General features: G+C 36.0%; 1 protein-coding gene across 1 annotated transcript in view; it reads right to left on the reverse strand.

Annotated features, from left to right (window-relative positions):
• Positions 1–8,105: 8,105 nt before the first annotated feature.
• Positions 8,106–23,022, reverse strand: part of LOC122807826 (CUGBP Elav-like family member 4) — a 208,162-nt gene continuing 193,245 nt past the window's right edge. Inside the window, exon 2 of the mRNA XM_044078924.1 lies at positions 8,106–8,242. Within this exon, the coding sequence (XP_043934859.1) occupies positions 8,109–8,242 (134 nt within the window). The 3' untranslated portion in view covers positions 8,106–8,108. The remainder of the gene's footprint in view (positions 8,243–23,022) is intronic.

Genomic DNA, 23,022 nt, shown 5'->3' on the forward strand with positions numbered 1-23,022 from the left:
AGAGACTCCCCCATCTGTGGAGCAGGCTCCCTCTCCATGTCAAGTAGAGTACCTCTTTATCCCTTTTTAAGTGCAACTTGGATAACTGGATGAGAAATAAAAAATACATCCCTGGAATTCCATCTGTGTCCCTGCTGGACAAGGGCATTGGGTGTTGATTTTACATACATGGGCTAAACTCTTGGCTAGGCTTATAAGAGCCTCAGGGCCAATAGCCTAGTAACTTCCTATGATTCTATGATCCTATGAATTGTGACTGTAGCCTATCCTTGGGCAATGATGGCACATAGTGCTCCCCTATTCTGAAACACTGAATCTTGTCTAAGAGAGTAAAGTGTTAAGAAAATCATCAAAATGCTTAGCTTTTGTTGCATGAGTCAGGCCACCTGTAATTAACAGGCTTACTGTCAAGCTTGTAGTCAGACAGAGACATGGTTTATCAACTTATTCAAAGTATGACATAACAGGAATTAAGCATCTTAATCATACTGTACTGTGTTCACCCTTACTTTGTTTACCCCTTCATGTCTTGTGAAACAATCCAAATCTTAAGCTTTCAAATTTTCAGTATCACAGTTAAAACTTCAAAAGACAGATATCTGTTTTATATGAATCATAATTTATTGCATGTTTTGAATGGGGTGACACATGGAGGATGCCTTGATCATTTTTTGTGACCCCCTCAATTATACATGTATTTTTTTATTCATCAGCTGCATGCTACTGTATAATCACTCATAATGTGATGCTGTTTCTGTTTAGCAAGGACCCATCATTCATTCAGGGCATTTGCAGTGACTACGAATTAATTGAAAACCATCCAGCTACAGACCGATATATCGATATGCAAGGTGTTCCAAGCTCTATCACTAAATAAGGTTATGGGACAGTTTTTAGCTGGATCCAGTAGAACTGTTCAGAAAACCCGATTACTAACATACGTCTTACATGTGCACACAGAAATATGCATTGCCAGAGGAATATCTGTAAACCGGAACACTAGCCAATATAAAATACTTTATATTGATCTTGTAGGTTACAGATGAAAATAAAAGCTATATATTTTCCAAGGAGATAGAAAGAACTACTCTGGCATAAAGCTGTTAATTATTTCTATTGTTTACATGAGACACTAAACTTGCACATTTGTAGCATGCTCTACTCTAATTATATCTTCACTAAACCATCATACTCTGACCAAATTACAAAGTACTGTTTCTGCTTTTTGTATCCTTCTCACCAAAATGCACAATTTCCAGTGCAAAATTCATAGCATATGGTATAGTAGCAAAGAAAAAGATACAGCAACAAATGAATAAATAAACCTGCAACCGATCATTCCTGGGGCATGGCCATGTCAAAGGAAAAATGATAATGATTTCATTTCACAACACTATCCTATGCCATGAGAGTAACAATACAGACACTGTGTATATAACTGAGTGAATAATGGCTTTTAAAAGCAGAGTGTACATTTACTGTTCCTTAAATAGCATATCTCTACATAAAAATGACCATAATAGTCTTAGCTAGGCAAATAACCTCATATTTAGATAAAAGATCACAACAATGAACAATCAATATAATTTATACAATAACATCAATAGAATGAAACAACAGCTGCTTTGAAAAAAAGTAGCAGATATGATGACTTTCTATAAACTGCCAATAGCAAACTATATCCTATAAATATATTTAGCAGTCTGTAAACTCATTTTTCATACCTTATGGAAAAATAATTTCCTTAAAGATTTTTCTAAAAGAATAAATATATTTTAATATCTATCTACAGATTTGTGTTTCTGTGCATTTATGTGTGTCTGTATACATATACATATAGATATACAAATACATATATGCATGCTCACACAGAAACTCACATACACATATATGGTTTTGTATATATGAAGTAAACAAATACAACATTGTCAGGAAAGTAGTCAAAATAAGACAAGCAACTATACTACTCAATGACACACAAAACCAAAAAACAATTACTGAGTGAACTATCAACTTAAATAAAGTCAAAACAAGAAGAAGCGTATTTATGTTGGGAATTTACCTTTATACCCTCCATCTTAGGGGGGGGGGTATTGGCACCACACATCCTTACTTGCATATGCCACAATCATATATTTGCAGAATGAATAAAGCCACACAGTGAATCATAACTGGTGATAAAAGTAACTAAAGCTGCAGTAATCCTTTTAATACTAACACCAGCATCAATGATACTATTTCCTCCTTCACTGATACTAAGTCAAGTGTTCTAACAAAGAGAATCACCTCTTGCAGTTAGTTCAGCTGAACAGGCAACAATCCCCTTGCACAGCATCAACAACAGAAATGCCCAATCACTGTAAATTACTGTAGCTTAGTAAATACCAACCATACTTAAAGAGATGATCAAATCAGCATCATACTCTCCCATACTAGAAATAACTAGAATGGACTACATTCAGCTGAACAATGTACCACCTTAGCAGACATATTAGTGACACGATGAATTGCTTACGTAAGTTGTGACTGCATAATTTATATGTCTACATATATATAAAGTGTGTGTGTGTGTGTGTGTGTGTGTGTGTGTGTGTGTGTGTGTGTGTGTGTGTGTGTGTGTTCTCTGTGTATTATCTGTGTATGGTTATAGTTCAAAGTGAAAACAGTTCAGAATGCAGACACAAGTAAGTGTGTTTCTGTGAAAGTTGGAAGTTAGGGCTAGAATAAGAGTTAGTAAGGTGATAGCTTTACTGTTGTGCATGCTTATTGAACTGTGTTTCTATGTGTGAAGCTGTGTTTGCATAACAGTAGTGTTACAGAAAGGGGGTTTCTAAGTTTAGGTGCAGGGTAAGTGTGAAGGGCAGGGGCATTACTGCATTAGTGTTAGGGTTAGGTTTAGCATGCATTAGTAATGTGGCGCTGTGGGGGCATTAGCAGGCACCTATTTTATTTAATCCTGAGATGGCTGCTTAAATGTCAGTCTTACCTATGAGATATAGTCCACATTAATAGTGCTGGCACTGTTTTATAGTATGGGATATTCGGTCATACCTTGGAGATGTATTTCATATTAACAGAGTTGGCACTATTTTATAGTGTGGGGCATTCAGATTAGGAGCACTCTAAGAGTATGGGTATAAGGAAGGGGCCCTACAGTCTTTAACTTGGGAAAATGTTTGCATTATAAACAGTTATTTCTTCCTATGATTGAAAGGATAAAAAGTAAGCAAGGCCTTTACAGGCTGCAAGTCATCTTGGGTACAACCCTACCAGTATAGGTCAGCTGTAATCAATATACTACCCTGTAGATAAATAAAGTAAAACAAATGCAGACCCCCCTGGTGTATCCAGTCAGGTTGGCTACAGCTGTTCCTCACCACTTGTGGATGACATCAACAGACCTCTGATTAAGCTACTTTTAGGTTTGCTTTTGTTTGCACAACATTTTGAGACTTTAGTGACAAAAGCAAACATAGTCTTGGGTCTTGATTCCATCGGGTATATTGGACATCCTTTCTACACTGAGAAGGTTTCAGATTTAGCCCCATATGTTGCATCTATAGATTTGATTACTTGGGTTGGAGGCTGGTATTCCGTTGTTTATTTGGGATGTATGATAAAACAGAGAGTGGAAGGGGAGTAGGAGGCTGATAAGTAAAAATGGGGGTCACCAGTGGGGGTCATCAGTTAAGCAGTAGAACAGAGGCACATTTTTTATGAACTGACCAGAGCATTTTGTTTCATTACATTTTTATCAGGGTTTCCCAGACAGGATTTTCTGTTCTGTTCTGTCTTGTTTAGAGAATACAACATTGGTGCTCACCAGGAGCAGATGACTGGGCCTTAGTACTATGAAGTAGAAGCTCTATTAAAAGGGGAAAAGCAATATGGCAAATCTTCTCAGCTGCATCCAAAATTGAGCAAACTGTGAAGAACATGTTCAACAGTAGGTTACATTAATGCACTTTGGAGGAAATGATTTAGGTTACATACCCAAAGGAGCTTTACTTCAAGGTAACATTTTAACTAAAGCTCTAAAGCATGAGTCCCAAAACACAAGAGATGGGGACATACAGATACTAAGTCAAACTGTGTCTCAGACCATTCCCTTTTTCTGTCACATGACATACTCAGAATATATCAGAAGCAGGGGATGTTGGGATTGGATGAAGGGTTGCACTCCTTCAGAAGCAGCTTTAAAGGAGAATAATGGTGTCCACATTTTGTTGTTCTCCTGTAGCTTCAGTGTTATTTTCTTCATAATTCTGGGGCTCACAGGTAGGGGTTTCTGCATTACTGGACAGAGAGAGACAGACTATCTTTACTAATGTTGAAAGATGTGATGGTCCCTAATTCGAAGTATTACCAAAGTGCAGCAATAGTTGAAATAACTGGTAGACTTGTGTTGAGACAGAATCTTAATCAATAATCAATAAAGAGATCATGTGAGAGTATAAATCACAGTATTGTAATGACAACAGGGTATTTCAGCCTTTTCATGTACAGCACAGTGATTTTGGTAACAAGGATCGTATTTGATAAAGGGAAAATGGGGGTCATTGAAATGATATTGACTGTGACCTCTTCAACATGCATCACAGGTTGCTATTGTATGACTTAATTCACAATTCTAATGGCAGATATAATGGTGGCCCTGAGTGACACTAAGGGATAAACAAATGGATGAGTAGGTCAATGGGGCATGGGGTTAAGCAGAATCATCAGAGGGACAGACTCTTATTCAGGGAATGCAGCAAGGTATGGAAAAAAGATATCCCTTCATCTTCATGATATCATGTCAGGATTTTAAGTGTGAGTGACAAATGAAAGTTAAGGGTGATTAAGAAATATTGAGTAATGCAAATAGTATTGCCTTCCCTAGAAAAAGGAAAGAAGTTGTCTTTTGATGTATAGTATAGGTGGTGGCACAGATAATGGCTTTCAATGGGATTAATGAAGTTTTGGGTAAGGTAGTAATGCCTGGCAAGAAGAGGCAGTCATACATGATATTTTCATTATTCCAAACATTGTCTGCAAAGCAGAATATATTATTCTACGCCTCTTACTATTACTTTTGATTAATATTTATTTTCAAAAGAGGCCAACCCCTGACTTAGATTATAAAACCAATTCCATTAGTCAACAATTCTTATAAACTTGTGTAGTGATCAGTCTTGTTATGCTCAATAGAACAACAATATTAACATACTGAACTCAAAATAAAACTTAAGTAATCCAGGGAACCATCCAGGCAGCAGGGAAATTGAAATGAACAGGGTGTTTTCTCATTATATCTATTTTAGGCACTAGATTACTCCTATTTCTAGAAGGATAAATCTTTGCTGCTTTACTAAAATGCACATGTAAATGGTAATTAAATAGCTAATCCAACATAGATAGACCACTTCATCATTAATAATGTCAGTCATTTTTGATCTAGTACATAAACACATTAATGTAGCATCATTGTAGTGCATGTTTTTCTTTTGTCAGTATTGTACTGTCCACCCAACAGTAATCTAATCATAGCAATATCAAAGTGCTCTGAAGGAGTTTGCATGCTTCAAAATATGCAAGACAAGTAGTCTTACAATTTAAAAAACCAAAAAATATATATTTCCAATTTGTGCTAATTCAACTTTCAATAACAATGCTATAAGTAAAAGGAAGAGTAACTTGATTTTATTTGATTTCTGTTAATTGGAGGGAGAAAAAGGGACGGTGCATCTTCAATCTGTACTTGATTTCCCAAGCGCCTGTCTGGTTGGTAATAAGCCTTCTTTAATCTGGCAGTCCCCTTTGTGAAATCAACACCACGGACAGCGAATATTGATTGCTTCTGAGAAACCATCACAGCTGCTCACTTAAATTACCTTTGAAATGTGACCTTTAATGTAATTACCACAACATCAAAGAATTTCTATAAATTATTAAAGCAGTGATATACTTTGTCATCTGGCTGCTCTGTAATATGTAAAATAAACAACTCCTAGTCAACATCAGAATTTAGAGTCACACATTTTACAGCGGAAAGCAGTACAGCTGAAGCTATTCAAATCATCTGTTTTAATGCTGTTAACTACATGACTTAAGGATGAATGTTTACATAAAGAGGAACACCCTGATGTAAGATTCATTAACTCTTTGAGCATCACTGACCACTGCATTTTCCTTTTATCAATACACATGACTATTTAGCTTAAAAATGATGTTACATTATTTTTCTGCAGATTTGCCATACCATGTTTTATACTGATTTTTTTCGAGTCTGACCCTACTGCAACTGCTGCTCACCTTTTAGTACACTACGCTCCTCTGCATGTTATTTATTTTGTCTGTTGCCTAGGTTACCTGATTTCTGCAGCTCCTCTTATAAACATGTAACTCACCAATAGTATGCAGTCATGGATAAGACAAATTTCAGATTATTTTTAACATCTAGAGAAGGACATGAGAATTTATGTTTATGCAGATACATATATGCAACATTGATATTTTTTACAGACTATTATGGCACATATCACAATTTTAGCTACAGTGCTATTTTAAAAGGAAATGACATTGCAAGCATGTTGTAATATTAATATTAAACCACAAAAATGAATATTAGAACAGTCATATGTGAACTTCTAAATTTTCGGAAGTTTCAGTTCTTCATAAGACTGTCCTACCAGTTTCCTTGTTTGGAAAATATGTTGAGTTGCTGCTGACAACACTGTTTATCTTGAGGGAGCTTGAAACCTCATCAAATGACACTGTTTATGAAATGACAAATGACAATTTTCATGAAAGAACTACAGCAGTGTCATTACGCACTAGGCTCAATAGCCTTATCTGTCTCATAATGATTCTGAAATGGAATTATTTTACTGGAAAAAAGCATGCCTCAGCAAAACCATGCCTTTTAAAGGCAAATCTGAATTAACTCAATAAATAGCAGCGTCTTCAGTATCGTTTCTGACAGTATTCTTCTTCATCCTTCTCTGTAGCTTGGCATAATGAGCTCATATCTCTGAATTCATAATTTGAAGAATATTTCTAATAGAATAGCTGACGAAAAGAATATGTATATTCAGTGCAACTAGTTCAAAGCATGGCAATCAGCATTATAGGCCATATCTATTCATGTACTAGGGTTAAATGCTGAATGCCACAATTTAAAAAAATGCTTACATCAGCAAATCTCTTGAAGTATGCATATAAGGTATTTATCATCAGTATACCACACTCTAGCTTTAAACTGCTTTTGCATGTAAAAAAGACCAACAAAAAGCCATCAGTAACTTGCCCAAACACAAATATTCTTTACTAATCATATTTCTGTGCCAAGACATAACAGCAAAGTTGTTGTATCTGTTTGAATATATATGTATATTTTGTAATGTATATATGTGTGTGTGTGTGTGTGTGTGTGTGTGTGTGTGTGTGTGTGTGTGTGTGTGTGTGTGTGTGCGTGTGTGGGTGTGTGCGTGTGTGTATGTGTGTTTTTGTGCACGTGTGTGTGTGTGTGTGTGTGTGTGTGTGTGTGTGTGTGTGTGTGTGTGTGTGTGTGTGTGTGTGTGTGTGCATCTATCTGTATGTGTGAGTGCCTGTGTCTTTACATGTTTGTGTGCCTATGTATTCTTGTGTTTTTCTAAGTAGAGATGAACAGAAATTTAGATCAACAAATCCATACATAAATCTGCTGCACCAACTGCCTGATTTAAACCAAATGATGACATGTCAATTCTAAATCAAGTAGCTCAGGAAATGATCCAGTAATAGGTCATTCCAAGAAACTACTGCTGACAAATGCACCTGGTCACGTACCCACAATTAACTTTTAAATCTTCTCTTCTTTAAAGAATTTCAAACACAAAACAAACCCAGTGCCATGATTATCTTATATCCAGTTGATGCTTTTTCAGCTTTATGAAGTCACACCTCCTAAACTAATTTTGTTCTGAAATGCACCTTCAGAATTATTTTAAGTACTGTCTGTCACATAACTAACAGCAGTTAAGACTTGCTATATGAGTGCTTCTGCACATTAGGACTTCAATATATCTGTTCATAACATGCTGACTTGGAAATTGTTCTGTTCAGTAATCCACTCTGCCTCACACATTTTATTGTGCTGAATACAAATTGGGAGAGAAGAAAGTGTAACTTTTTCTTACCCCTGGCAATGTCTTCTGCTCATGCAGAGCACTTTGCGCCTTTAGTGCAGATTCCCTTTCACAGTACGTTAGGAAGGCACATCCTGTCAAAACAGAAAAGCCATTTAAAACCAGTACAGATGCACAGTGACAACTTGATGCTTTCTTCCTTTTTGCACAGTGCTCACTAGCTGCTACTCTAGATGGTTTACATGGTTTACACACTCTCTACTATGCTTGCACTCCCAAAATCCAAATGCAAATGCATGATGGGTAAGAGGGCATGTCTACTCTCCTGGTTATCTGCAATATTCAAAGCAGAGCAATTAAATGGTTCATGGCCTTTACAGGTCCCAATGCATTTCTAATAGCACAGCGTCATCACTAACTCTATCTCCAGCATTCCTTAACTTAGTTTACAGTTTGTTTATTACCTGCAAACACAGTAGAGTAAGTTATGCAGTAAAGTGCATTGATACAAAAATGCCAGTTGCTCTCTACTAGTCTAATTTTCCTTTAGCCATTTTGTTTTGTTAGTAAGCATTTTAAGAAAAAAATAAAAGCAAAAAACAATGTGAATTGTACTGAAACCACTAATTAAGTTACTTCATATTTCCAATGACAGTCTCATGCTGAATACAAATCACTGGTATTAGGCAACATATTAATGGCATAAATTAGTTCATGCAGCCCATAAGCAACATTTTTTATAAGTGTTTAAATCTTCTTAATATAACATTTAACGCATTATTGGACATTAACCTCATTATGTTTAAAAATAACAGATTTAAGTGCATGAAGTACATTACAAAGACATAGTAACACTAAGAATGATGATACAAATATGCCATATAATCTATTTAAAATAGCGATGTGCATGTCTGGTAGAAATCATTTCAACATTACGTATTGCTGGGTGGTAATAAAAGGAACATGTGAGCATTACATTTAATTATGGAACAAAAGAATGGATGTTGTTTAGGCTTAGCAGCTAGCACCATAAACAGCAAGCTCTTGGAAAGAGCCCTGTATTTTTTTCTACTATGGCTTTAAATGTGAACCGTCAGTTGTTCATATAAATTCAACATCTAAATAGTTCCATACTGCTGCATGTAGTGGGTAATTTAAATACTTGTGTACTTGTAAAACTGTAGGATTTCAGCCATATTTATCCATTGCTTCAAAAGGTTGCACACCAATGTGACAGATGAAGGTACTTCCCCGGGGTGGCAAAGGAATTTCACACCACTGAAAGTGTTTCATAAAACAAGATGAGTATTTAAATGATGTGGGAGGTGAGAACTAACAATATCAATTCAGCAGTTACTTGTGAAATTCATTCAGCTTCTGGAGGCTAGTAACATAATGTGACAGAATATCTGCCAAATAAGATAAAAATCATAAGACAGGATTATATATATCTGTAAGCTAAAACATATAATCTTTTATTCCATAGAAACAGAATTAAGTTGTATTTTTGGATATAAATCTGATGGATAGCTGCCTATAGAGTTTAGGTATTTAATTATTAATGTGCACACCATTGGATGACATATTCCTGTAGCACAGAAAGTAGAAATATTTGCTATTGCAATGCACCACTAAGACATGCAAGCATAACCAACAAGAAGTATAGCATATTGACCACATCGGATATACATGCATACACCTAGACTCATCCCAACACAATCCCAAACAATTCTGGTCCTCCATAAACTCCATCCTCCACCCAGGAAAAGTCAGTACCCCTCCTCCTAACATCCCTCACTCCTCCAAAAATATTGCTACCTCATTCAACACACACTTCACACAAACCATACTATCACTAGCTAGACACCACAACCCTCCTCCCCTCCAACCCACACCTTCAACTAGTAATCTCCCCACTGTCTTCTCTTTTTCTCCTGTTCCTACCTCCAACATACAAAACTCTTAACTAAACTTAAGCCCACCAGATTAGCAGCAGACAACCTCCCAAGTGAATACCTACAAATCGCAGCTGATGTTCTAGCCTACCCAGTATCCATCTTGATTAACCGATCTCTATCAGAAAGTTACATTCCCACACTATGGAAAGTATCACATATAATTCCCCTCTACAAAGGTGGCCCCTCCACAGAACTAACCAATTACCACCCCATAGCTATTCTCTCTCCACTCTCCAAAATACTAGAGAGATGCATTCACTCTCAGATCGCAGACTACCCCCTTACTAACAACCTCCTTTCCAATGCTCAGCATGGTTTCCGACCAAACCATAGCACTACCACTGCCTTACTCTCCTTTACTAACACTATCCTTCAGCATAAAAACAATGGCTATCTCTCCTCTGCTACTTTCCTAGAATTATCTAAAGCATTTGACATGGTCCCACACAAACAACTCATCTCTGTCCTCAATAACCTATCCTTCTCACAATCAGTCACCAACTGGTTTCAGAGTTACCTGTCTGACCGCCAACAATCTGTTGTATGGCAGAATGACATATCTCCCCAACTACCTGTCTCCATAGGGGTTCCCCAAAGATCCATCCTTGGACCCCTACTCTTCTCTGTTTTCACCAATAATCTAGCGTCTGCCACCAAACATGGCACACTCATACAATACGCAGATAAGTCATCCATCATCTGCTCAGCCCAGTCCCTACCCAAACTGCAAAAAGTCACACAGGAAGCCTTTTCCTCTGGTGAAACTTGGTTATCCAATGCCCAATTAATACTCAACCCAAACAAAACTAAACTACGCATCTTCCAACCCATGAAACATACTCAAAACAACTCTCATAGGTTCATAGGATAGTAATAGGCTAACTGCCCTTGTGAGCCATTTTAAGCCTAGCCAGTTATCCCCTGTGAGATTCAAACCCTGCACCTTGTGTTTGTAAAGCAAACACCTTAACCATTAGGCCACCCTCCCAACCCTAAACACTTTAACATCACAGCAAAAGACAACACCACTATACACCCAACAGAACACACCAAATTGCTAGGAGTGGAAATAGACAATAAACTAAAATTTGACATTCACATATCCATGACCATAAAAAAGTCCACAAAAAACTAGGAGCGTTATACAAAAATAAGCAACTTCTCACCAAAGCAGCAAAGATTTCAATAGCAAATTCCCACCTTATCTCCACCCTACTTTATGCCTCTCCAGTATATACCAACCTAAGGCAATTTGATCTAAACAAGCTTGAGACCTGCTACAACAAAATTGCCAAATTCACCACAGGGGCATCCTACCGTAGTCACCACTGTCTCTCACTTGCTGAACTGGGCTGGCTTGAACTCCCTCACCTCCTTCAATGGATGATAAAGATTCTAGTTGTCTACTGATGTACTATGTTCTTCATCTGTAACTATGTTTGTAATTGTTAATTGCTGTGTTGCTCAAATTGTTAATTTAGTCACTCTTGCCCACAAACTAGTAAAACATCCACTAAAAGTCCCATCTCTCCAGAAACTACTCCAACCCTATCGCACCACCAGACCACTAAGATTCAGCAACAAAAATCACTTACAGGTCACTAAAGCCAATAAATCTCCTGGAGAAGCACTATTCTCTTGCGCCATAGCCAAATTATGGAACTCTGTTCCACCTACAATTACCTCCTTACCATCATTCACCCACTTCAAAACTTTACTAAAAGAGCACCTAAAAACATGCTGGCTATGCCCTTGCTACTCCCCCTCTAATATCACCCACCCCATCCACCTACTACCTTTCTTTCCATCCCACTAACTACCTTGATTATAGCAAGCTCGGATGCTCATAAGCCTAACTACTTATTATACAGCAGGAACTTCTTACTGTAACAATTGTTAATGTCTGTTATGTACTTCGCAGATGATAAAGATTCTAGTTGTCTACTGATGTACTATGTTCTTCATCTGTAACTATGTTTGTAATTGTTAATTGCTGTGTTGCTCAAATTGTTAATTGCTATATAAATCCAATGTAACTACTGTCTGTATATTTTAACTGTGGAGCTTTTCTCCCCGGGCCTCCGCTGGAAATAGACTTACATCCAGTCAGACACTCCCAGTCAACAAATGTAAATAAATAAATAAATTTGACAATTCGTGGTATACATTTACTAACAGCAGTTGAATGTAACATACATGAGTACATTGTTACTATTATGTATACCATAGACAGTGGTATGATGTCATGATCTGTACTAGTGGAACCAACTTAATATGGCTTCTGAAGGAATAAAATCCAACCTGATGCTATCAATTCACTTTTGATGGTCAGTGCCTGTTGTCTTCTGGTCCACATCACTGCTGCTGCAAGCAGATTGGATTTAAGAGCACTACTCCTTCCAGTTACGGCAACAACTATCATCCACAAATAAGATTTACAATGAACATCTGCAGATCTGATTTAGAATCAGTGGCTTCTCATGAATTAGATCACCTTGCTCTAAGCCTAATTTCTACCAGTGCTATCTTACAAAGAGTAACTGAAAACCTAGTCAACATGGATGTGCGCACACATACACACACACTCATGAGTACGGCCATACTCATATGCACAAACATACACACACATACACATTCTAAAATGCCTGAGGGTACTTTACTATTACCACTACCCCTTCCCCTGCTTCTATGTTAAGTCAATGTCACCATAGATGTTAATTAGAAAAGGACCAGATGTTAGCTATCTGTTATGTTACAATTAACTATTGGTTTAGCAAACTACCAGCCCTTGGGCTTTTAAGACAATCTAGCCATTGAAGCACACTAATGAGAAATGAATTCCAGCTATCGTTATTCATTTCAAAAAGTCCACTGTATTGCACACACACAAAGTCTAACTGCTGTTTGATAACGTGGAGGTTGGCATAAAGGTTATTGCATTTACCTTACAGACACAAGGTACAAATTTGATTCTCATATGATGTAATTGGCCAGGCTTTGAATGGCTCATAAGAGCAGTTAGCCTAGTACTAATATATGAACCTCTATATGTACTCTGACCTTAAATGAGTTCTAGGAATCATCACTTCCTTTTTGGTTTGATATACAAAATTCCTGTTTACATAGTCTCTCAGATCTAGCTTGGTGGTATAGAGGGAGGAAGCTGTGACTACTGCCCTTGTGACCAAAGTTTTATTAATGAATAGGGTTTGTGACAAGATGGCAGAAAGGATATCTGGTAGCCCTAGGGTCCAGGGTGGGAAAATTTCTCTACTTTGCACTCTATGACTTGCCCTGGTTATGATGGTACATCTTAGTGCATCTCCTTTGCTCACCTCTTTCAATAAGTTACTGAGAAAACTTCATCACCAGAGTCCAATCTGCATATTGGCAATTGAAAAAAAAGTGACAGCAAAAAATCTGCAAAGAGAGTTGGGGAAAAAACAACTTTATGAAGGCAGTTGTACTGTACCTAAAATGGAATGTACCAAGAAAATCTGTGAAGACAAAGAAAGAGAGAAAGTGTGATCATAATAAATAAATACTAAAATGAAATGTACTGAAAAAATGATCAGTGCAGCTGAAAGGTGACTGCAGGGTCTCAGCAATCAAAAAACGAGGGTTGCAAGTCTGCACCACAGCCGAAATTTGCCACTGCAAACGATAAACAAAAAACAACACATAACAAGATATTATCACAATCATTCTGAAGGAAGTATGAGTTTCCTTGAAGTTGACTAAAGGTATAGGTATGCACGTGTGGGACAGCATACATAGTTGTTCAGTTCCTCAAATGGAGACATGGTGAAAGTTCTAAGCAATCAAGAAAATAAATCTGATGTAAAATCTTTGTTCAGAATATCAGAAGCATTTCAGAAAGAAGCATAGTGGCAAATATTTACAACCACATGCTGATGAAGCTTTGAACCATGAATGGCTAGGGACAGGTGAATTTAATCCAAATTATGACATGTTAATAACAATAGATAGTGCACTGGATACATATTGATTTACACAATCTATAGAAAAAGTGCAAAAAACAGACAACTGTAGGTTCTGCGGTACAAAACCAGAAATAGTTGGCATCTGATTGCTGGTTGTGATATAATCATGACTGCGAGTCTGTATACTGAAAGGAACAAGCATACAAGAAGCAGAGAATCATGGGTAAGGGGAACCGCAAAAGAATTATTGAAAACGAAGATGTACTAAAAACATAAAATCAACCAATACCAACAATGAAGGAATTAGAAGCAATAGAACCAGATATTTTAATCAGGTCAAAAGTAACATAAATCATCAAATTATCTGCACCTAGTATACAAGTGTTCAACACAATGAAAGATATAAAGTTCTAAGGCATCATGATTTGAAGGCAGGAGCAACAGTGATGTAGAATAAAGACACTTAGTTCCAGCAGTAATAAGAGCAACAGGACTAATAAAAGAAGTATTTTCAAGCATACTTAAATATGCTGCTAGTATTGGTATACACTATATGAAAGCAACAGTAGTAAGACAGATTCATCCTCCCCCCACCAGCTACCATTGTCAAATATTTACATATTTTTTTCATCCATCAGTGACAATCAGAAATCTCCCAATAAGCACACGTGCACGTTCTGCCAAGCAAACCTCACTCCCAGTGCACTAATGTACAAGTTAAGGTATTTTTATCGTGCATGGATGATCTTTACATGGCAACAAAGAAATGATTTTCCTAAGTGATCATTGATCATTTGCAGTGCTACTGTATTGAATTCCCACTTCCAAATGACAGCGGTATACCATTAATGAATATCCATCATTACGCGCACTTGATATTAGTAAAAGCAAAATTTCCATTATATAACAATACTTTTAGCTATTTGTGTTTGTTATAAAATTATAATATTTTGTCATTATTTACTTGCTTTAAGAAGTCTGCTTTTCCTAAGACATTTGATGCCTAACTCTAGTAATGGAAAGTTATTATAGCAGTATTCAACTTTTTTGCACAAATCCGGGTTTAGTTACACATTTTATATGCAGATTAGAGTATTTCATGTTTATCTGTATGAATCACAGTAATATTCAAATGTGTAAGGCCTCTTTTGGGCAGAAATTGCTCTTGGATAGTCGTACACAGACTCAGACTACTCTGAATGTGCAAATATGCTCAGTTATACTTCCAGAACACTTGTCTAGAAACCGATAGTGCCCACTCTCAGGCCTGGAACTCATCTCAAATATCAACCAAAGTTGTACATAGCTTTTTGCACACGGGTGTGCCTAGATATTTAGTAGGATTATCAAATGCTTTCAAATAATGTAACCATCCATTACCAACTATGGCATTAAGCTCAGTAAAAATAAATCATTAAATGACAGTCAAAATAACATACCTTATGTTAACAATTTACCTTGTAGCAAGCAAATGCAAATCTAAATACCTGAGTTTTATAAACAGACCCAAGTTGGGCACAATAGACAGACATAACACTGTTTTTATCTTATTAGATTCTATGAAGGCAGTATATGATGATCGAAGCAGAGAAGAATGCTATGCTAACAACCCTACAGAGTGTTTTATATAACCTTAGCCATGTTTTACAGGAAAATGTGGCACTTATCCACTATTTGACAGACAAGATGTTGGCAACACCCTTGAAACTGCTCTGTTTGAGCCATCGGCTTAAGGATCCTAACAGTATAATCCAAAATGAGCCTACAGTTTGCATTAATATAATTAATTTCTGGCAACAAGCATCCCTGAGTGGGCAACTGCAAAATTAAGTGTCCACAAGAGATGAGCCTGGACAGACTGTCTGGAGATGCACATAAAGCTACATGCATTAGCTCTTAACTAAGGTCTCTTTTTGAGTGGTCTGGGATATCCTTCATTCTGATGGCTATATAGCCTACTACATAAATATGAGGTATGCATTCTTCCAAAGTTAACTCAATTCTCAGGTCAGCTGGTAGAAAAGAAACGTTGACAATTAAGCCAGCTTAAGAATGCCTTATTAGAAAACATGTGGATGATTATGGGTAAAGAGAGGATGTTTCTTATCTTAAACTACTGGGATGGCATGGTGACTCCCTCTAAATTTCTGATTTCATATGACTGAGAATTATTACATGTCAGCTAAGATAAAATTTATAGTTTTTGAATAATTCCATACCCAGTAGCTAGACAAGCAGATTAAATGGCTAGAATATGGTTTCCTTCCAAGATTTAATGTTCCACCTTTGAAATTTGACAAGTATATCAGTGACTGATTCATACCTGAAAACTTTATAATGACGAATGAATCAAAATCCAGGTCAGGAATTATATACACACATCTTGCTCAGACAGCGAACTGGCAGTCTGCAAAAAGGACCTTGAAAACTGTTCCTACCGATATGAGGCAAAAAGGATTTAAAGCAATTGTGCTTTCAAGTTACTTGCAAAGCCAGGCTGCAATGCTTACATCAAAGGTGTGACTATACCCATTGTGAAGAGCAGAACTGACCTAGCTGTACCTTGCAGTCTTCTGGATATGTCAAAGTCTGGAGTCGACATACCTGCATATGTGTTCAGACCAAATAAATGCTTTTTTTTCTGTGAAAATTGTGTTTCTTAAATGAATCAAGAAAATAAAAAGTGCATCATTTGTCATTATTACACTTCACTTAAAATTTCTCGTCTTCATTTAATTCTCTTTTGAAATCATAAGCAGATTTTGCACATCAGTATTTTCAATGTTCAAATTCTAAAGTTAGACCCGTAATACTAGAGGATGGAGTTGAAGGTATCTTCTTTTTGCTAGCATTTATGCTTGTCCTTTGAACAGATAAATAAAAAAGTCACTCCTTTAAAATAAATTTAAGTAAGAACGAGTCTGAGTTGCTATATTTTATAAACCCACTAACTACTATTGTGATATTGTTCTCACCAAAGTAAATATGGCACTGATTTTGCAAACATAATTCAGCACTGCATTTTGTACCATAAGCAAAGTTAATCCATGCCGTTAAAGCTATTATAAGTTACAGTTTTCTATATTCTATAAAACACATATGTTTTAGTTGATTATATATCATCACCATCATCATCATCAGCCTCCTCTTTACCATTTTTCTGCATGAGGTCAGGGTATCACATCAACTGTCTCCGTCTCCCTCATTTCAAAGCCATTCTGCTATCTACAATGGCAGTCATGCAGGGCTGCCACAGGTCTTCTGTCACACAATCCATCCATCACTTTTGTGGATGGCCTAGTTTTCTTTTGCCTTCTTCCTATCTGTCCTAAATCTTTTTCATCAAATTTTTCATCAGATTATATTCCTCTTTCCTGCACATGTGCTCAAATTTCCATAATCTGTTCTCTCTGATCTTCTCTGCAAATGGATCTACTTGGGCTTCTGCTCTGATATCCTAATTTCTTTGTCTATCACAAAATGTTTATCTTACCAACTGTCTCAGGCACTTTATTTCCATCACCTGTAGCTGCACTTAATTGCTCTGTCTTTACTGCCCAGGTTTCTGTACCATACAGTAACATTGGTTGCACCACTGTTGTATACACCTTACTTTTCAGCTTCTTTGGCATTCTTCTGTCATACACTACCCCAGACACTCTGTGCCAGTTGGCTGCAACACCTCTGATTATAGCTTTAACCGTTTCATTCAGACTTACGTCCTCATCAATTTCAACCACTCCTCCCAAATACGTGAATCTGTAACCTGTTCTACTAATTTTCCTTATGTCTTAGTTTCTTCTGGTTTTCCCTCATTTGCTACCATTACAACGGTCTTATCTGTACTGTTTCATTTGGTGTGCCATCAGTTTTGCAGATCATTCCCCAATAATTTGCTGAAGATCTTCAGAGTCTACCTGTAATGCCTCGTCATTTGATGACAACTAAGACTAGTCTGCCTCAAATAATGTATTCCTTTTATCAAATCCATTCAATTATGTTGTTTAAACTGACCTAATTTAGATAGAGAACTGCAACATCAATGCCATTAAAACAAAAGCAAAAATCATAGCCTTAGATACTGTCAGTTGAAGGTAAAATACAATTACTTAGCCTGTATTATTAAGTAAAGTGATGGTAATGCATTACGTTAACCATGCCCGTAAAGTCACACAACATAATGATTTTATAGCAGAGAGGTTGGCATCTTAGTGCAATAGATTTCTATGGAGCCTTTTCTTGTGATACTTGTATATTCCACAAAAATCTACCTTAAAGAGACAATTCTTATTTTGAGAAGCAGTACTCATATCATTTAAGATGTTCCTGTTAGATACCTAATTTTAATAATAATTGCAGAAGCTTACTGACTGACCATCTAAGCCATTACATTTCTAGTAAGTCCATGATGATACCAGGTAATGAGAAACTTGTCAAGTGATCACAGAGGGAAAATAGATCCTTTACTAATGTATCTTCTCAGTTCAAAACTGCAACAAAAGAAGCAAAAATGTAGTTTCTGAAGGCTGATCTGTGGACAAAAACACATTGCACCACTAAGAACTCGAAGAAGCGAAATTAGATACTTTGAAAATATTACCTACTCTAATGAAATATAAATATTAGGCATAGCTGAAGGAATCACTCCCACTAAAATGCAAAATAAATTTCAGGGGAACAATTGATACTTAGCCAGTCATTTCAATCTAAAGCTACTTTTATGATGAACTAATACTGCAAAAGGTCTGGGCAAAAGTACTGCTCATATACTAGATGAGACCCTAATTCTAATGAAAAAAGGCTACTTGAAAAGGGATTTGTGTGTTTAATGGGTCTGTAAATATTCATTTGTTTATTCATTTTTGATACCAACTTTGTCCACTTCGCTCTCACTAAGGAGCCAGATCCTTTTCGGACTCTCAGTGAACACTTAGGCACACACACAAACAAATGCACACAATTTTGAGGACCACCAGTTCCATAAGTCATGCTGATGGAATGAGATGGAAGCAGAGGAACTTTATGAAAGCCTATGTGAGCACAAGCACGTTATGAAGACCCTGCACAGCGGGGATCTGAACTGACGACCCAAGAGCTGTTTGGTAGCAATGCACCACTGTATTACTAACATGACCAACATTCCCAGGTAATATACCTGGCTCAATATCTAAACAATGGTTTTGTATAAAAATAACTTTTTTTCTCCTCAAGCAAGTAAATCTGATATGTTTGTATTTGAAAATGAGGGATGGTAATTTACATAAAATGACTGACTTTTTTGAGGTATAAATAATCACTACATAACAAACTTCATCAGGCAGGCAACAATCCTGGCCCTTTGGTGAAGATCAATTGTAGTGTAAATAACTTCTGCATTGGACACTGCTCATAAATGCTTTTGGCAAGAAAAATGTATGATATACTAGTCTAGTCTAATCTAGCATGGCTTCCCAAAGACTAATTCTTTACAGCTCAAAAGGAAACTTATTTCAGAGACAATACACAATTACTAGGCAAATCCCTCTTTTGAGAATTATTTGTAGAAGTTAAAGCAATTCAGTACTTTGTGTCGGAATGATTTTCACAGGCTTTGTGAAGACTGGTAGAGAAGGGGTGAAGGCTGCCAGCCTAGTCAAATAGAATTTGATACATAATTCTGGCATTTGTAAATATAAATGTAAAATACAGGCTTGTGTTTTAAATGAAAGAAAACACTGTAAAATTTGAACTTCAAGATTGTAGCAACATTGCCATCTGCTGTAAGGAAAACTAAGCCAAGCATTTCAAATGTTCTTTGAAATTAAAATTATATTTTGTATGTCCTTTGAAGTTAGAATTTGGAGTCGATGAGTCTGGAGTAAGCATCCTGCCTATTGCTTTAAGGCTAAAGTTAATGACCAGAATTTACATGTGGAATGTCCTTTATTCCTCTAAGTGTAAAATAATGTAAATGCAGTTTTGGTATGGCCTGGGAACCAAGAAAGTGTAAACAAATGATGTAATGTTTTATCAGAACTGCAGTTTCAATTGATACCGTGAGAACCAGAAATTATTAAGCATTTTGATCTGACTGTTCAACTCAGCAATGCCTTTCTCTATGTAAGTAAGTTATTTTAGAAGTATGTTTTATTGTAGAAATAGCTAGGACTATAAAGATTAGACTAAGTGTTTTTTCTGTTATGTCAGAACTGTACTACTGATTTATTTTAAGTTTCTGTGTGACCTCTGAACTCTTGAGTAGCACTGTGGTGTAGTAGTATTGTCTTGTGTTTTTAGTATTTATTATTAAATATTTTAAAATCTTTCAACTGTGGCTGATTTATGTAGAGATAATTAAGCTCTAGAGTACATTGCATATTTATAGAGTTTATTGTACAAGGCCACTCTAATAAGCCTTGACTGAGAAGTCTCATTACCAATTGGATAATAATATTGCACAGTAATAATTGGACACCCTTTTAAGGGCCTTTGGGTAGCTGATAATTATTAGCTGATGGTGGCAGTAATTACTACTGTATAGTCTGGGTAAAGGGGCACAGCTGGAGAATCTGTGTCAGCCTTTCCCAGGAGTGTCTCTGAAGTTGTATAAATACTTATCTCAAAGTGTGTCAGCTACTTTAGCAGGGACACGAAGCACTGGTTGGACAGGGAGGGTACTGAAGATTAGCTTGCCAGCTATGCTGAGATCTGGACCCTATAGTTGTGCAAGTGGGGAGTCTTATTGCAGACTGGAGAGGAAGGGAGTAACCAGCCCCAGACTGACTGTGATCTCTGTGTGCACTTAAGAGAAAGTGTACTTTACTGTGTGTATCTGTTATCCTTTCCTCTCATATGGTGTTAGTGGTGAGGATTGAGGCTCCTTGATTGCTGGTCCAGGGCATGATTGTCACAGGCTTGTTTTTTTTTTTTTTTCTTGATCCATGAGAAGCTTTATTCCCACACAGAAAACATCCAAGTAGGCATAAAATTAGCTCTTTTGCCCAGATGATATTGGCTTCAGATCTGTAGAAATCTTTCATAGAAAATTATTCTGTTTTGTAGATAGATTTCCTGTAATCTTTTATATATAATTATTCTGTCGACAAAAATATGCAATGTCAAATCATCCGGAAATCGTCTTGTGTGGGTTAGAGTTTATATGTCCAAGATCAGACTACTTTGCTGTCCTGTCTATGGAAAATGACACACACCATGTAACACCCTGAGGCATTCATATTGTGACAACCAGTGGATTTTTGAAGAAAATATAGAAGTAGAAACTATTATTCAGAGCCATAAGCTTGAAGCATATATTTATGTATGTCTTCACTGTATCATTTACATGTCCATCTCCCTCTATGATGCAAGTTGATGTGCTTGTTAACGGTCTACATATCTATTAACTATATTCAGGGTAAGTTGTGTTTAGTTAACTTCAAAACAAACTTTTTGGCAGACATTAACAGAACCCAAAATCTTTATTACTCAAGACAAGGATGATGCCTGACATACTGCATTCATGTTGCAATATTAATTTTTTAATGTAATTTGTTTTTTTTTTTTAAAACAGGTTTATTGTTTTAACATATAAGAGAAATATCATAACAATTTTATACAAGTAATTAAAAATAGGAATTATTATAATATTCAACAAAACAACTAAAGTATTTACAAAGACATCCACTACAATCAGATCAATTAATTAAACTAAAATACCATGCTATTGAAATTAAAATTTTTTTAACAAATTTTGTAAATTATCCCATACAATAAAATAAGATGTTTTTCTATTTGTTCTAGTCCTAATTGTGTTTATTTCCATATGGCACACTATATTCATAACATTTTAAATTCATTGAACGAAGGAGGTGTATCTGAAATCCAATTTCTAGTTATTATTTTCCTAGCCACTGCTAGAATAGACCATAACAAGGGAAGCTTAACCTTTTTAACACTTTGAGGTACAGGTGTGTTGAATAAAATAAGAGATTTAGAAATAATGAAATTATCTGTAAAAAGAGCCTGCAAAAATTCATTAATTGACTTCCAGTATTCTTTCAATTTTATACAGTCATAAAACATATGAGCCCAGTCAGCATTAATTTCTACATTACATCTCTTACATAGATTATCTTTATTTATTTTATTCATCATCAAAGGTGTATAGAAAGATCTATGTAAAATTTCCATGTATAAAGTCTCCAGACAATGGAAGACGTAGTTCTATAAGCAGATTCCAATATATATTGTTTATCTTGTTGATTTGGTGGGTCCCCATTAATAGAAGTGAAATAATTCCAGTATGAATCTACACTGTAAAAAGTTTCTTGTCTGATAACTTTATGTATGTATGAAAGTTTACCTTTATCAGAAACTTTATGTTGTAAATTTAATATCAAGTAATCAATCAGTGTTGGAATAGATTCTTTAACAGTTATAGACATTAAATCTATTTTATTAATGAGATGTTGTCTAAAGGTCTGAACCTCTAACCAGCAAGTTTCTCTTAGATCAAATTCTTGTTTTAAGAAATCTAGATTTTTAACTTTATTATCAGATATCAACTGATACCAGTACTTTAGATCATTATCTATAGCTAAATGAGTTCCTTCAGAAGTAGATGACAAAAGCATACCCTGAGTATACATTATAGGAAATACAATAAAATTCCATTCCCTATACTTAGGGCGCATGAATATAAAGTTACGATAACTAATAATAATATTTAATGGGTAACAAACCATATGTTTAGGTGTAAAAGGTGAAGTACAAAATTCCTTTAGTAACCATAACATGGAGTTATTTACAATCATATTTTTATGTGTTAAGGAGATTTTCATGAAGTGTATACTAATTAGCTCCCAATAATCTTTCCATTTTGTGACATATGACTGATCTATTAATAAAGTAATAACTTTTACAATATAAGAGATTGTATATAAATTAAAGTCTGGAAAAGAAATACCCCCTTGAGACCAGCTATTAGTATGTTTCTTTAATGCAATCCTAGGTCTATTAGGTGCCCATAAGAAA

This window comes from Protopterus annectens, chromosome 1.part1 (assembly GCF_019279795.1).
Source record: "Protopterus annectens isolate FY-2018-M chromosome 1.part1, PAN1.0, whole genome shotgun sequence".
NCBI lineage: Eukaryota > Metazoa > Chordata > Ceratodontiformes > Protopteridae > Protopterus > Protopterus annectens.